Source organism: Lemur catta, chromosome 10 (genome assembly GCF_020740605.2).
Source record: "Lemur catta isolate mLemCat1 chromosome 10, mLemCat1.pri, whole genome shotgun sequence".
Lineage (NCBI taxonomy): Eukaryota > Metazoa > Chordata > Mammalia > Primates > Lemuridae > Lemur > Lemur catta.
The window spans coordinates 33,275,355-33,292,310 of NC_059137.1; the positions used below are offsets into that span (position 1 = coordinate 33,275,355).

General features: G+C 44.6%; 1 protein-coding gene across 1 annotated transcript in view; it reads left to right on the forward strand.

Moving 5' to 3' along the window:
• The window catches only part of GABBR2 (gamma-aminobutyric acid type B receptor subunit 2), a 365,809-nt gene that overhangs the window by 208,712 nt on the left and 140,141 nt on the right, over positions 1-16,956 (forward strand). The window contains exon 7 of the mRNA XM_045563833.1: positions 13,759-13,995. Within this exon, the coding sequence (XP_045419789.1) occupies positions 13,759-13,995 (237 nt within the window). The remainder of the gene's footprint in view (positions 1-13,758; positions 13,996-16,956) is intronic.

Here is a 16,956-nt window from a genome sequence, read left to right on the forward strand (position 1 = left end):
ATATCTGTAGGATAGTAGTAAAAACACCCTCCTCCGGGATTATCCGGAAGATTGACAGCAGCTTGTGCAAAGCAGCTAGGGCGGTGCCTGGCACCTTCGTGCTGTCGTGGCTGGGAGCAGACCTGTGGGCAGAGGGCTTCAGTCCTCGGGGCCTCTGTGCATTCCCACTGGGGTTACTACCCCCTGCCCTGCTTATCTCATAGGGCTACTGCAAGGACCTGTAATATGGCATGTGTAAAAGTATTTTAAAAGTACACCATTCTCTGTCACTGTATTATGAAACATCAGGCGATGCCAGCCCTGGTGAGGGTGGTAACATCCACTTCTCCATTCTGAACACCCGCCGAAATTCCATACGGCAGCGCACATAATTCTTTTCTGTCTTCTCTGTGTTCAGATAAATCCCACCCAACCCCAGAGTTCTTACCGACCCAATTTCATTCCAAGAATAAGCTTCATAATAAAGGAAATTTATATATATATAATTTTTATTCATTATTTAATCACAATCAGAGCCAACTCTGCACAGATGATTTATTGATTTGTCAAGAAATGGCAAATCATTAGGACACATTTTGTAAACAACTCTTTACATCACGCTGGCACCTGGTTAGAAACTGTCGAAAGAAGTATTTTCATACCAAAATCAATGCATATATAAAAATTTTTTGAGATCTTGAATAATGAGCAGAAATAACTCATTTATTTCAGTAAGTGTTATTTTTAAAGGTGTCAAAGTTTGCAATTTATTTAGAGACTTAGGTCCGGGGATACTCAATATTTTCATCTGAAAATAGTATAAAATTTGAGGAAAACACAAAAACTAAGGAGAAAAATCCGTGAAAGCAGATGGTACAATAACTAGAGAGGCTTAAAGTCCAAAGACTGAAATGATTGCACAGGAGATCTGTGAAGCCATGTGGGGATGCGAGCAGGGAGAAGGGCCCCCTTGAACGCTGCTCTAAGAAGCATTAATTTTATCTGGGGGGAGCCATGCAGGGCTGCGAGCAGGACACAGGAATGCATTTTAGATAGATCATTTTTTGTGGTGTGTTTTGGAGACAACGTTTTGATATTTATAACAACAACGGATCACTGCTTCCTTTGTCTGATTTTTTTTTTTTACTTGGGGCTGGTGAGGAGGCTGGCCTGTCCCCCAATGCTGTCCCATGCGTGGGACACCTTGATGCTGTTCACTCCCCCCCATAGTTGTGCGAATCCCACGCATGAGTCCCCCAAGATGGGGCAGGGCCATCGATCACAGTGGCTTCCCAAAGTCCAGAAGACCCAATTCCTGTGCCCACGGTCTTTGAAGCAAGAGGCAATATCTCTTACGTTCCCCCGCAGTTACAAGGTGATTAGGGTTACACAGGGACATCTGCAGCTTCTCTGCCTATTGGAATCAGAGGGTGTTGGGGTTGCCCCAAAAAACTATCTAGTCCAGCCTCCCATCACATTCTCAGATCTTCCAGTAGCAGAGGGCTCACTATTTTTCCCTTAATGTCCACCCCCTCAGGTTCCTCTGGGGCCACTCAGGTCCTGTGGGCCTGCTGACCCACACAGTCATTCAGAGATTTGGGGGCAGTGACCACATCCTCAGAGGCATCCCTTCTCCAGGCTGAACAGCCCCGGTCCCTCCAGCTATAACTCACGAGTCCAGGGCTAAGTGCAAAATGTAAGGAGTGCCCAAAACCTCAGTAATCAAGATTAAACAAACTATGTTAATGTGATTTTTTTAAAAAAATCAAATTTAATGCAAGAAAGAATCCACGATGAACAAATTATCAAAATTTTAAATAAAGACAGGATCCACAGGACTGGGATTAGAGTGAGGCGAGTGAGGTGAGTCATGCAAGTGTAGGGTTGGATTCTATCTTTATTTAAAATTTTGATATTTTGTTCATGATGAATTTTTTTGTATTAGTTTTGATTTTTTAAAAATGCGGCATTAAAATACGTTTTATCTTGATTACTGAGGTATTTGGGCTCCTCCTTAATTTTTGCACCTGAAGTTGGTGCTTTATTTGCCTCACCCCAGCACTAGCCCAGCACAGGCTGTATTTGTCAAACCCCTCCCCACACTCAGCCTGTCCTCTTGTCGTACTTGCTCTTGTTGGACATTGTCTCCCGGAGGGCTCAGAGTTGAACAAAGCATTCCGATAGTGGTCTGACCACAAGCCAACTTCCCCCAAGAGCTTTCAGAAGTCTCTGGTCAAAGGACATTCTAGAGAGTCCAGAAATGTTTCTTAAATTTGAATTTGCTCTGTGCCTAGCTGCTCGGGGCCGTGGTCAGTGTGGTACTGGCTGCTGCCTGAATGTTGGGACCCATCAGTGTCCACGAAGATAAACACTTGTAAAACCACAGCAAGTAGATTGGCTCTTGCCTTCCTCACTTTTTCACAAATGGGGAAACTAAGGGCCAGAGAGGGGAAGAGACATCCCAAGATCACTGCAGTGGGTTGAACAGTGGCTCCTAAAAAGACATGTCCGTGTTTTAACCCTTGGAACCTGTGAACGTGACCTTATTTGGGAAAGGGGTTTTTGGGATGCAATTAGCTTCAGGCTCTCATGATGAGATTTTCCTGGCTTCCCTGGGCAGGCCCTACATCCAATGACAGGTTCGTCTCTGAGAGAAAGGCAGAGGGAGATTTGACAGAGGGGAAGGCCATGTGCAGGAGGCGGCGATTGGAGTGATGTGTCTACAAAACAAGGAATGCCAAGGATTGCCGGCAGCCACCAGAGGCTGGGAGAGAGGCATGGCATGGGGGAGTCTCCCTCAGAACTTCCAGAAGGCGCCAGCCCCGGCGACACTTTGGTTTCAGATGTCTGGCCTCCAGAACTGTGAAAGACTAAATTTCCATTGTTTTAAGCCAGCCCGTTTGTGGAAAGTTGTGGGCAGCCCTAGGAATCGAACGCAGTCAGTCACCCAGCAGGTTGGGGCAGACCCAGGACTTAAGGCCAGGACTCCTCATCCCACTCTGGCCCTTCCCCTCTGCTCCTCTAGCCTGGGACATGATTAGGACGGCTCACCCACAGCTCTGCTGTGACGTCTCGGCGGGCCCCTGTTGTAAGTGGCATGCAGGAGCACACGGTGTGGTGACCAGGGGATCTGGTGCTGACCCTGCGTTCACACCGATTAATCTGCTATCTCAGCAGGTCACTCTGGCTCCCTGGGCCTCAGTTTCCCCTACTGAAAAAGAGAGATTTGGACCAGGTAACTCCTAGGGTCCTCTCGCAGCCCAGTTCTCTGACTCTGTGTCAACACAGTAAGGATTTATTATATTACAGCACACTGGGTGGCATGGCTATCCTCTGAAACCCTGCAATCTCTCAGGACACTGGTGACTCCTGGTAGACAAAGTCACGGAAATGGGCAGAATAGTGGCCCCTGCTGGATGTATTCTAGGAGGTTCCCTCCTTTATACACCTGTCTCTAGTATCAAGTTGTCCCCAGCCCACTCGTGGGTGCCGGGAGTTTGCTGGTAGGAGGGGTGACAAGGCCAGGGACTCCCTCAGAAGCACGTTCTTCAGTCCTTTGCCGTTGGAGCTTCCTGCGCTGGCGCAAGTGCAGACCTTCAGGCTTCCCTGAGCATGTTTGGAGTCCAGTCTTCCGGAACCTCACGAAGACGGCCTCTGGGCACTTGCTTTGGGCTCTGACGTCCAGCTCTTTCTCTTCGTTGAGGTTCCCCATCACTGTTCTTCTCCTGAAAAGTGACTGTTGACATTGGTGATTTCAAATGTCAACTTCCATTTTTCAAGTCCCGTTAGGTTTGTTTCCACTGTGAGCATTTACAATTCCGGCCTGATTTCTCTGGTGACGGCTCGGCCTCTCTGCTAAGGACCTTCTTCCGCTGTTGCTGTTCCCCTGCTGAAACCCCGCGCTGGGCCAAGGCCCCAGCTGGAGCCGTTGAGAGCCCTGGAATCAGCGGGGACCTCAGAGATGGCCCCAGCCCTCCATCAAAGGCACAGGCCTATCCTTTGGAAGACTTTGTAATGTTTTCTGGAAAGAAACTTCTGCGGCTGCAGGTGATTGCTTTTTTAACATGGCAAAACTGAAGGAAACACAAACCTAGTGTGTTTCTGATCTTCGACTTATAGCCAATGACCCGTGAAAAGATGCACCCGTCTCATCACCGCTGCGCTGTGAGCTCTGTGACAAAGAACCTGGAGTTTTAGGGAAGCCCTGGGCTCTAAAGTGGGGAAGGGAAGGCCATGGAAAAGTAAGAGAGCTCCCCAGGGAGGCCAGCTTCACAGCTCTGCTGCCTCTGCCCCCACCCTCCCGCAGCGCTCCTGTCCTCCTCCTCCCCCAGGCATCACGTCACTGGGGAAGGTGACAGAGGGACACGGCTCAGAAGGAAGAGCTGGGTAACCCATGGAGAGGCCACTGGCTAGATCTGAATCTTGGCCCCATCACTTCCCAACTGGGTGTCTCTGGCAGATGGCTGGTTGTCTATACCAACATCCACACCACTCCTCCCTCCCCCCTTCCAAGTTCAGTAACACAACAAATCAGAGTTCAGTAACAAAACTCTGATTTTTAACTGGATGTGTTGCCACTCCACTGAAAATGTACATTTCCCAGCCTCCTGTGCTAGATATGGCCACGATTCTAAGTCTGGACAAAGAGATATAAGCAGAAGTGTTAAATGGGACTTCTAGAAAGGCTGCTTTAAAGGGGGATCTTGCCCTTCTTTCTCTTTCTCTTTTGTGTTAACTGGAATGTGGATGAGATGGCTGGAGTTCTAGCAGCCATCTTGGGCCATTAGGTGACCTTAAGAAGGAAACATCGTTCTAGGATTGTAGAGCATAAAGATAGGAACTTGGGTCCCTGATTACACCGTGGATCTGTCATAGCTTCACTGCACTATCTCCCATGGACATCTTTTATATGAGAAAGAAAGAAACTATCTTTCAGTCAGTGATAATTTGTTTCTTCTGTTACATGCAGCTTAAGCTAATAGAGATAGAGTGATGTTGGGCAAGTCATTTCACCTTTCCAGTTTGTTTCTCATCTGTAAAACTGGGGCATTATCTCTCACAGACTTGTGAGGATTAGATGAGGTTATGCAATAGAAAGTATCCTACCAAGTGCCAAACACACTCTAGGTGCTCAACAAATTTTAGTTCTTTTATCAAGACAGGAGCCTCAGGGGTAGGAGAAAGGAGTCCTGAGATTGAGGAAGAGTTTATAGCCCAAGAAGCAGCTGAAGGAATTGGTATTACTCTTGAATTTTTGGTTAATTATTATTATTTAAGGATAGCACCCTGGTAACCACCATGCAGGTCAAGAAAAAGACTATCAGTAGTGATTCAGAAGCTGCCTTCATGTGCTGTACCCGTGAGTACCTACCTGGAGGTCACCATTCTTCTCACTTTCTTCACCACACAGTTGCCAGTTTGTGAACATCTGACCTCCAGCTTCTGAATACAGATGCTTTTTTAGTATCTTCAGATTTAGGGTGGATTAGTCCTTCTGGTAGTTATTCCAGTTCACCCTTAATTAGCTCCCATCTTCTGTCTTTGCCACCGTGTCCTCAGTCTGCCTCTGCTGCAATACCTTGCACCAGGGCACGGGTGGGGCAAAAGCACAGGTGAAACTTGTTAATTTTTCTCTTTTTTACTCACAGTTATTTTACCGTTTTGATGTTCTCTGTCTTTAGTTATTGACGAGGGTATGATTTTGTAGAGAACTTTTGTAGCTACAGAGCTATTCAGCATAGCTTCTAGAGATTTGGGGAAGTTAATTCATATACAGCCTTCATTGTCTTTGGCTCCCTGGAAGTCCTCTAAATGGTGTGTTTTAAGGAACAGAAATTCTTTCCTTTAATAGAACCTGCTCTAAGGTCATGAAGGTCTTTTCCTATCTTGGCTTTTGGAAGCTTTAATGTTTTACCTTTCACATTTAGATCTACAATCAGCCTGGAATTGATTTTGTGTATGGTGTGAGGTAAGGATCAAGATTCCTTTTCTTCTTTTTTTCCATATGGATATCTAATGGAATCATCATCATTTATTGAAAAGTCCATCTTTAATCCCACTGTGCTTTGTCATAAATCAAATGGCTCCATATATTTGGTTCTGTTTCTAAACTTTCTTTTCTCTTCTATTTATCAGGCTTTTTTTCACCAAAATGCGTTAATTTCTATAGCTTCATAATAAGTCTTGGTAATAACTACTAATATAAGTCCTCCATCTTAGTTCTTCTTCAAGATCATCTTGGCTGTTCTTGTCTCTTTGCATTTCTATATACATTTTTGAGTCAGGTTGTCGATATAAACATGCATACACACAAACCTTCTCTGATTATAATTGGGATTTTATTCAAATTAAATTGATTCTATAGATCAATTTAGGGAAAACTGACATCTTAATAATATAGACTGTTCCAATTCATGAATTTTGTATATCCCTGCATTTACTTAGGTCTTCTTTAATTTCTCTCAGAAATGTTTCATAAGTTTATGTGTAGAATCATTGCACATATTTTGTTTGATTTATTTCTAGGTATTGGATGTATTTTGGTGAATATCTGTTCACATGACTATTAGGTGCATACTTAGAGGTAGAATTTCTGAGTCATAGGGTAGCCATATGTTCAGCTTTAGTAGACTCTGCCAAACAGCTTTCCAAAGTGGTTATACCTATTTGCACATTCACCAGCAGTGATCGAGAGTTCCAGTTGGTTCACATGCTCACCAACTTTGGGTATCGTTAGCTTTTTAATTTTAGTCAATCTAGTGGGTGTGTAGTGGTATCTTGTTTTCATTTTAATATGCATTTCCCTGATGACTAATGAAGTTGGGAACTTTTTTCATATCTTTATTGGCCATTTTGATACCATCTTTTGTGAATTGCCTATTCAAGTCTTTTGCGCATTTTTCCTATTAGATTCTCTACCTGTTTCTTACTGATTTGTTGAAGTATTTTTTAAATTGTGGCTGTGACTCCTTTGATGGTTATAGGGATTACTTACATCTTCTCCCATTCTATGGCTTAACTTTTCACTCTCTTGATATATTTTGATGAACAGCTATTCTTGATTTTAATGTAGTCCAATTTATTAGTCTTCTTTATGATTAGTGTATTTATGTACTATTTAAGGATTTTTGCCCACCCTAGCTCATGAAGATATTTTGCTATTTTTCTTTTAGAAGTTTTGTTATACATTTCACTTTTAGATCCAGAAGCTACATGAAATTGATTTTATGTTTTGTCTGAAGTAAAATGAAGATTCATTTTTTTCTTTACGGATAACCAATTGAGTCAGGACCATTTATTGAAAAGGCCATAATCTACCACCCCACCACCCATGCTACTTTTGTCATAAATTAAATGACTGCATATAGTGTGGGTATGTTTCTGCACTTTCAGTTATCTTCCATTGGTCTGTTTGCCTATCTTTTAATCAATACCACACTATCTTGATTACTGAAGTTTCATAATAAGATTTGCTAGCTGGTAGAATAAGTCCTTAATCTTTATTCTTCCTTTTGATGATTTTATTGGATGTTTTTGGCCCTGATGTCATTTTTCATTTAAATCTATGAAGATATTTACACTGTCCCTTTTCCTACCGTCCTCCATTTCTATTTTTTCACTTATGATCATTATCTTTCCACCTGAAGATCTTCTCTTGGTCTTTCTTTTACTGTGGCTTTGCTGGAGAAAAATTCTCTCAGTTTCCGGTCTTCTGAATATTCTTTATTTTACCTTTAATTTTGAGAGATTTACTAACTAGGTGTAGAACTCTAGATTGTCTATAATTTTCTTTCAGCACATTAAGATGTCATTCCATTGTCTTCTGGCTTCCATTGTTTCTATTATGTCAGCTGTCTGACTTATTATTTCTCATTTGAAGGTAATGCATTTTTTTTTTCTTTTTTGTCTTTACTACTTTTAAGATTTTGTTTTTGCTTTTGGTTTTTGGCAGCATAACTATGTTATGCTGAAGTTAGATTTCTTTGTGTTTATCTTGATTGGAGTTCACAGAGCTTCATAGGACTTCATGATCTGTGGATTGATGTGTGTTTGGGGAAATTCTAGGATAGTATCCCTTGAAATATTGCTTCTGTTTATTTTCTCTTTCCTCACCTTCCAGGACACCAATTATACATATATTATACATTTTGAGCATATCCCATATATCTCTTATTCTCATTTCTTATTTTCTATTCTTTTTTTTACTCCTTGTTCTTTAGTCTCAATATTGACTACTAACCTGTAATTAATTCACTAATCTACTTTCTAGTATGTCTAATATGCTGCTTCACCCATCTGTTGAGTTCTTAATTTCAGTTGTTGTATTTTTTATTTTTAGAATTTCCACTATCTTCTCTCTTTTTTTTTTTTTCTTTTGTAGCTTTCAGTTCTCTGGTGATATTCTGAGTTTTTAAATCTATTTTCTTGAGCATATAAACCTTGAAATTTTAAAGTCCTTGTCTAATAACTTCAAGATTTGGATCACCTATGAGTCTGTTTCTATTACCTACTATTTCTTTTTTCTTTCTTACTTTCTTTTCTTTAAAAAAAATTATCTATTCCTGATGTACCTAGTACATTTTTATTAAATTCATTGTATATGAAAAATTTTAGAGCCTGCAGATAGTGTTATCTTTCTCCAGAAAAGATTCATTTCTCTTAAAGCAAGCAGTTAGGATGGTAGATTGGTTAATCCAGTCAAGACTTGAGATAATTCCAGGTTTGGTTTTAGTTTTTGTAAGGCCTAGTGTATTTTGGTTTGCCCTTATTCCTAGTGTTTGACCCTTCAGAGTTCTCAACTGAAATCCTGGAGTGTTTATTGGCTCTGGACTCGAATTTTTGTCTTTCTAATACTGTGAAACTCCAAACAGTTCTATTTGTTTTCTTGGCCCTTTTGGTTGGCTTCTCAGCCCCTTGCTTTGTGCAGTTTATCAAATATTTCAAGTGAAAATGCCATTCTTACTACTAGGCTCACTTTGGCATGGTCCCCTTTCCTCTGGGATCTTGGCCATGCAAGTCTTGCTACCCTTGTAGCCCTGAACTACAATTTTTGGCTTCCCACCCCCGAGGGACTGCTGAAAGCTCTGATCCTGTGCTTCCAGTTTCTGCGACTAGCCTTCTTACTTCTGAATCAGAAAATGCTCAAGGAGAAAACAGCAAAGAATGTTAGGCCCATCTCAAGCATTTCTCTCCTTGCCAAAATGTTGGCTCCTCAGTTCTGGCTGTCCCAGTTGCTTTCTGATGCCTTTGAATAGCTATTTTTATATTTTATTCTGCTTTTCTAAGTGTTCTTCATGGGAGCTTTGGTCTGATATAAGCTCTTTCATTATAGTCAGAGTGGAAGTCTGAACTGAGATTATTATTTAGCTTAAAAGTATGAGAATGCCACATTGGGAAAGGGGAAGCATGTCCCTGTCTTCAACTCCCTGAAGGGCTCTTGTGCACAAAAGGGAGCAGACATGTTTATTGCGGCTCCACAAAAGATGTATCAGGCTAAATACAAGTTACAGGGAGAGAGATGTAAACTCCGCATCTGGAAGAATAGTATCAACATCAGACATTCTCCAAGTAGAAGGCTCTGCCTGAATAGATAGTGAGCTTGCCAACACTGGAGGAGTCTAAGAAGGAACTCAGCAAACACCTGGAAGTTGCTATTGAGAAGATCCAATAATCAGATGGTAAGAGGGACTTAATCAATGGTTACCAATTTGTGTATGCTTGAAATCTGAGAAGACTTTTTAAAACACAGATACTTAACTCACTTATTGACACATACCAAAACAAAGAGTAGCCCTGGCATCTACATTTTTACCAAGCTACCCAAGTGATCTACAAACTGGAGCATAGGAACCAGCAAACTATGCCCTAGTGTACCTTCCAACTGAGACTCTGCGATTTGAACATCGAACAAAGGATGCTAGAGAGAAATTCGGCCAGTTTTGCCCCTGTGGGGAACAGCTGGAGATGTGGAAGAGTATTGTCCTTCTCCTCTCCCAGAAAGCAGGACTCCGCTTGGTTCTGTCAGAATGACAAACCCAAAAGTTTAGTCACATTGTAGGTTAGCAAGCTTGTGTGGGCTAGCCTGGGAGCCTAACCACTATTTATAACATGGTTTCTGTGGGAAAATATGTTCCAAGTTCCAACAACTGCCTTTCAAAAATATGCTGGAGCACAACCTGTCAGTAATTGGTACTATCTATATAAGTTATTTTCTCAGAAACTTTTAGCATCTCACAATAAACTTGACCTCAGAGGATGAGTAATTAATCAGCATTCAGTGTCAGCTTTACAATGGAAGATTCTTCTGCCCTGAATAATTGGAGGCTGGCTTTAAGAATAACTATTACTTTTTCTCCAATAATTGGGAGAGTGTTTCTTCCTGCTGTCATTGTTTTGCCCAAGGGAAATTGGTGCTGGTGTCACCTGGGAACAGTGATGAATGGCCTGGGATAGAATGTGGTAGCAACGACTTCAACTCAGTGCTTACCAAAAATGTGAGAATGAGGTCACCTTTCAGGGCTTAGTGACACCTGTGTCCCATTCCAAGGACTCTACCCTCAGGAATTTGGTAATTGCCATATTTCCAGTGTCCTCAGCCGCCTCCTACTCCTCATTCCTGGGAAGAAGAACAGTTTTATTAGATAGAAAAGGAATGGATTTACAAGTGGCACACGTGGAAAGTATATGTAGGGGCTTTTGTTGGCCTCAAGGCCAAATCAAATAAACAATATGATCTTGATCTTGGTCCCCTTACTGTCCCCACAAAGCAGAACAAAAACTATATCAAGGAAGTTAAAAAATTGCACTCAGTTACCTCCTGCTGAGATCACACTGGGAATATTCACCTCAGGTCTGGACCCCCTACTCTAAGAGAATCATGGAAACCTTGAAGGATGCCCCAGTGTCGTGTTCTGCTCAGAGAGGATGGAAAGAGGGATGTAAAGGTAATTGTTAGGTTGAAGAAATGAGATTCAAAGAGGGGGACCCCCCCCAGCTCTCAGATTCTTGTGTGCATCAGAGAAAGCTCATAGGAGCAAAATCCAAGAGGGGTGAAAAGAGAGGAGCTTCATCCCTTTTATGCTTAAAGCAATTAACTAGAGAAGTATACATCCAAGTAATTTTTAGTCCTTTTAAAATGACCAATAGCTGGATTAACAATGAGAGATAGACCCAAATCACATTTAAAAATCAAAGAAAATATAGCCAAGTAGTAAATGATGGAAAAATAACAAGGATACACTAAACAAAACATTAAAAGATATGACTATCACCATAGCAATATGGTATAAAAAAATAAAGATTGCTGGTCCTTCTAATCATTAGTCAGAAAATGCCAATTAAAATTAAGTGTGCTTTTTTCTTAAACTGGCAATGATGTTAAACATTAAAATACGTATTATTAAGGACGCAGGGAAATGAGTACTTCCATACACAGTGGGATTACAACTTTTTATATTTGGGGAGAATAACTTGGCCCTACAATGTACAAATGGGTATGTTCCTTTGTTTTACAGAGAAACTGAGGCCTAGAAAGGGTCTGTGCAGGCATTGTTTGGGGTTCTGGTGACACCTCAGCCATCAAGACCGATCGCATCCCTGATCTCATGGAGTTTAATGCTAATGGGGTGGTGAGGAAGGGGGTGGAAACAGACAAGAAGCAAGTGGAAAAATTGCAGGGAGTGACAAGTGCAATAAAGAAGATGAAACCGGTGGACAAAGAATGCCACCGGGTTTTAGAATGGGTAGGGTCAAGGAAGCCTTTTCTGAAACGTGACAGATGGTGACATTTGAATGCTGAGAGTATCATGCCAAGAGCTTTCTGGCAGAGGAAATAGCTCGTGCAAAAGCCCTGAGGTGCAGGCAGCCTTGATGTGATTGAGGGACCCACAATGTTTAAGAAGGTGAGAGAGCCTTGTCACAGACTCTTTCCTCCTCCCCCAGGAGGAGCGAGCATGGCCGGGGGTGACCACAGAGTTTCCAAAGCCAGTGGGCAGAGCGTGCTATGCAGGGACAGGCGGGATTAACTGTGAAGTCACACTCAGGGAACTGAGCTGGGCCAGAGACCTGCTGGTCCCCTTGAAGAGCCCTCAGATTTGAAGAGTTTCTGTTTGAGTGACGAACAGCATAGTGATGGCTAGAGATGATGCATTTCTAAGGAAAATTGAAAATAAGGATAAAACCTGAGCCTTCCAGTAAGGACCTGAAACAAGAAAGGAGGAGGTGGATTCAGTGCTGGAACACCCCTCACATTCAGTCAGGCAGAGTTCATTGCCTGCAGGGTCCCCAGTTGGAGGCACTTGGCATTCACCCCCCAGGCACCCGTGTGGGTGATCCCCCGAGAGACTCAGCTTCTTGGCTCTGGTGGGCTCCAGCCATGGGAAGACCCAGCCTTTGATGGCCCAGCTCCCCCACCTTGCCTGAGCGCTAGACCTGGCCCCACACCACTTGTGGTGGTTTTCAAAACGAAATTGTACACTCAGAAGTCAAAGATGAAAGAAGTAGCAGAGATGGAATGGGAGGCTAGTCTGGCTATACATATACACATAAGCTGTGTGACTTTGGGCAAGTCTCTGGACCTCTCTGTGCCTTAGGCAGTAGATTGATGGGGCGTCTGTGACTGTCTCTAGGGGCCCTTTCTGGTGTACACTGACGATGAGCCTATAGTTTCTATGTGTGGTTTGTCCCCATGGAGAGTTTTCCAAAGACCAAGCTGTGGGCTCTGATGGCGTTGCTGGCATAGGAGTTCAGAAGTGATTTGAACAAAGGCCCACGGAGGAGCAGAGGGTAATGTGTGCCCCAGGGTGGCATTCGTTTAGAAGTGCAAGTTCCAAGGGCTGGTATAAAAAGGCAGTTTCATTACTTTGTGGCCACAATCAGAATGTTAATATCGCCAATGAAATTCTTTTATGAAATTCAGCCCAATGGGAGAAAAAATTCTTTTTTCCATGCCGAGCTATTCTCAGGCACTGTTATATTATGGAAAATAAGAGGAAAGAGCAGGAGGAGGGATGCTGCCTTACACCTGAGCAGCTGGGACCTGGCCTGGGCCTCGTGCTCTACGAGGGCATCACTCATGCCCCACAGGGAGCAGAACCCACAAGGCCAAGGGGACCAGTCCCCTGGAGCCTGCACCCCCTCCAGCTTCTAGGTCATGCCCAAAATTCCCTGCCCACATGGCTGGAGCTGCTCCAGGGCCCAGGGAGCCTCTTGCCCAGGTCAGCGCCAGCTCTTGAGACTGAGCCACATCTCTGGAGTGGTCAGGGGTCCACTGATGCTGGAAGGGGAAGGAGGCGTGGACCGAGCCTGGCCGGGCTGCAGGGTGGAGCAGCGTGGGGAGGGTTGGGCAGAGCATGGGCCACAGTGCAAGGCCGGCTTCCCCTGTGCTGCTGTGTCCAGGCTGAAGCTCTGAGGAACCCCAGAATTCTGAATTCAAACTTGAACTTCCAGATCATTAGGAAGGTATATTTATTATGGCGAGGCGCTAGAAAATATTTTATTGAACAGTTTGTTCACTCGTCTATAATTTAAATATTTAGACATATGGCCTGTGGGCCTCTGTGGGTACTAGCCCCAGGCCCTGCAAATATTGGGGGAGGCCTGGTTAGGGTGCATTCTCCCTTCTCCCTGGCCCTGCCAAATAGGCAGGGTTCAGATCGCAGCCCTACCACTCACTAGCTGTGTGGCTGTAAGCGTGTCGACCTCTCTGAATCGGTTTCCTCATCGGGACCTGACGTCCTGCCAGCTGTAACGTGGGTTTCCCCCGACCCCCTTGTTTTCCAGACTCCACAGCAGTATGAGAGAGAGTACAACAACAAGAGGTCGGGCGTGGGGCCCAGCAAGTTCCACGGGTACGCCTACGATGGCATCTGGGTCATCGCCAAGACACTGCAGAGGGCCATGGAGACCCTGCACGCCAGCAGCCGGCACCAGCGCATCCAGGACTTCAACTACACGGACCACACGCTGGGCAGGATCATTCTCAACGCCATGAACGAGACCAACTTCTTTGGGGTCACGGTCAGTCCCACGCCTCCGGGCTGTGTTTCTTAGTGTCCCTTGGAGATGTACAAGGCAAGAAGAGGGGTTACTACGTGGCTTCTGATGTGCAATCTGTTCTCTTCAATTACTGAAATAACTTCTGCTGGGCCATAGGATTGCAGAGCCGTTCAAATAAGGGACAGGCAGTGTGTGTGCTCTGACACACCGGGGAAATGTTCCCCTGTGACTCGTGGGCAGGAAAGGGCACAGAGAGTTAACTGCACATTCAGGGCAGGTACAGTTTCCCAGGTGGGGAGAGGAGGGGCAGCAGGAGCTCTGGACCCAAAGTCAGGTTCAAATCCTAGGCTTTCACTTACGAGTTACCTTCTTTGAACTACAGAATTTCATTTACAAAATGGGTATAATACCTACCTTGCAAGCTACTTATAAAGATTACCCATCACACAGTACAACTTGCTAATATTCCTTGAGCAAGCTACTTGTTCTGAGCCTCAAGTTTCTCATCTGGGAAATGAGGGTAATAACATATGTCTTGCGTGGAAGTTGGGAAAATAAGCAATGATAATAATGGCTGATATTTCCTGAGTGCTTATTATGTGAGAGGTATTGTGCTAAGTACTTTATATAGATTAGACTCAATAATGTATGCCCAGTGCTAGGCACACAGTAGGCACTCAATAAATGATATTGGAAGTAGGTGCTGTTATTATTCTCCTAAAAGGAGAGGAGCCTGGAGCTCAGAGCCCTTAAGACTATAGCTAATCAGAGGCGAGTGAGATTTGAACCTGGGTCCAGCTCTTAATTGGCATACTGTACTCCTGCCTGGTAATGGACCCCACGTGGTCGTTAGTTATGTCTCATGATGTATCTGTTACCGACTCCGCTCCCAGAAAATATGGGGAATTTGTCTGAAGATAGGTTGAGTGGGCTATGCGCTGTCCTGTGTTCCAAAGAGTCAGAGCAGAGTCAGCCTGTCTCGGGGAATTGAGAGGAGTGGACAAGATGAGCTGACTGCGCCTTTCTTGACTGTGCAGATCCGCGTGTGAGTGTGCCCAGGCTTGTACTGTTGGTCCGGCAGGCCGGGGCCTGTGCAGGTGCCAAGGGTGTGCAATGGTGTGGATGCCAAGGGAAGATGGGCTTCCTATCCTGGAGCCCGTGGCCCAGATGCAGGGGCAAGACCTGGACAAAAATGACAATGACGATGGTTAAAAGTGCTCAGCGCGTGGGAGAAACTGTATGAGCCGGGAAAGATTTCTGTGATCTTTCACAGAAAAGTCAGGGAAGGCTTTTGGGAAGAGGTGGCATTTGGGCTGTGCCTTGAGCAGGTAGGACAAGCAGTGGGGGCTGGCGTCTGGCCAGCTGGGGTATGGTGAGTGGGGAGGAGCACAGGGGTGAGGGGACAACAATTAGCAGGCCGCAACACTGGGGAGGTGGATGATGAGGCTGGGAAGGGAAGTTGGGGCCCGATTCTGGAGCTAAGGAGACTGGCTGCTGTCTTCTGGGCCAGCCATTCTCAAAGTGTGGTCAGCATGCCCTGGGAGCTTGTTAGGGTACATATTCTCGGGCTCTACCCCAAGCCCATCGAATCAGATTCTCCAGGGGTGGGGCCCAGCCATCTGCCATCTGAGGTTTAGCAAACCCTCCAGGGGCTCCTACTCATACTCCACCACTGCTCTGGGCTGTGGGGAAGTGCTGAGTTTGCTAAAAAGTAGTAGATTTCTGAAATTCCCGAGAAGAGCCACTCTGGGCCTGAAGGCTGTGGGCACCTACTCCCACAGCTCAGAAGCGAAGGCTCTATATAGTTGTTGGCAAAGTCCGTTTTTACAGCATAGCCTAGATTCAGGCTGGAAACTTTAACAGCTTTCCTCAGACCAGCAGCTTTAAAAAATTTTTCTTTTTTATCCTCAGAACTCCTTGTTACAAAATCTCACATGGAACCTGGTATTATAAAACAGATTAAAGAGAAGCTTCTCCCTTAGAGGAGGAACCCAGAGCGCTGCCTACTCAGTGCCCTCTTCCAGCAGCCCCCTCCCCAGCAGCAGCCCCTGAGACCCCTCCCTCAGAAAGGCTGGACAGAGCACCCCCAAAACACCTCCAAAGCCCTTTCTCCTCATTGCACAAGTTCACAGGCTGAGGCTCAGAGAGGAGCAGGATTTGCCCAGGGTCCTGTAGGCCCCGTTGTGGCAGGGCTGTTTCAAAACCTGGACACACTAATTCGGGTCATCTTTTCGTGCTTTGTGTCTTGTTTAGTAGAATGAATTCATAGTATCCAAAGTTGAAATGGATGAATAGAGAGCTACAGAATCTAGGAGGCATTTTGCCATCTCTCATAATCCCAGAACTCGGCATTTTGCCTGGATGCCCAGTGTATCTCGTTGGAGATCGTTTATAACCCCTTCTAAGTGCTCCCTTTGCTCTAAGCCGAATCATGCATAATCCCTACTTGGTGCACACTTAGATGAAACGCCTTCCATGGCCTGAGGATGAGTTTCTTTTTAATGGGAAATTCCTTGATGCCTCCTTATGCCTGCTCCAGTTCGTGACTCATAATTCAGTGAATACGTGAACTGAAACTGGTCTTAAAGATCTCATGGTGCAGATGAGTGTCTGAGGTCCAGAGAGGGAAAACGACCCCTTCAAAGCACCCGGTGGGACAGTTTGGCAGAGCCGGGATGGCAGCCAGACTGGGCCCGCTTCCACCCACTCTGAACCATCTCCCCTCTCTTGTGAGAAAGATCGCAACAGCGAAACAGTTCTGCACTGTGTTTTACTTTCTTCCTTATCCCCTTTGTCACATATTAATATGAGCTTGTCACTGGGATGTAGACAGGTTTCATTGAAATTGTCTTCCGGTCACAGAGAAAAGGACATCCTCTGACAAAATAAAAAGTGTCTCTGTAGTCCAAGGAGACCACAGAAGGCCAAGCTGAGCTATAAATAAAGAGTTAGAGAGGAAAGGAACGTGGGAGGTGGAAATAA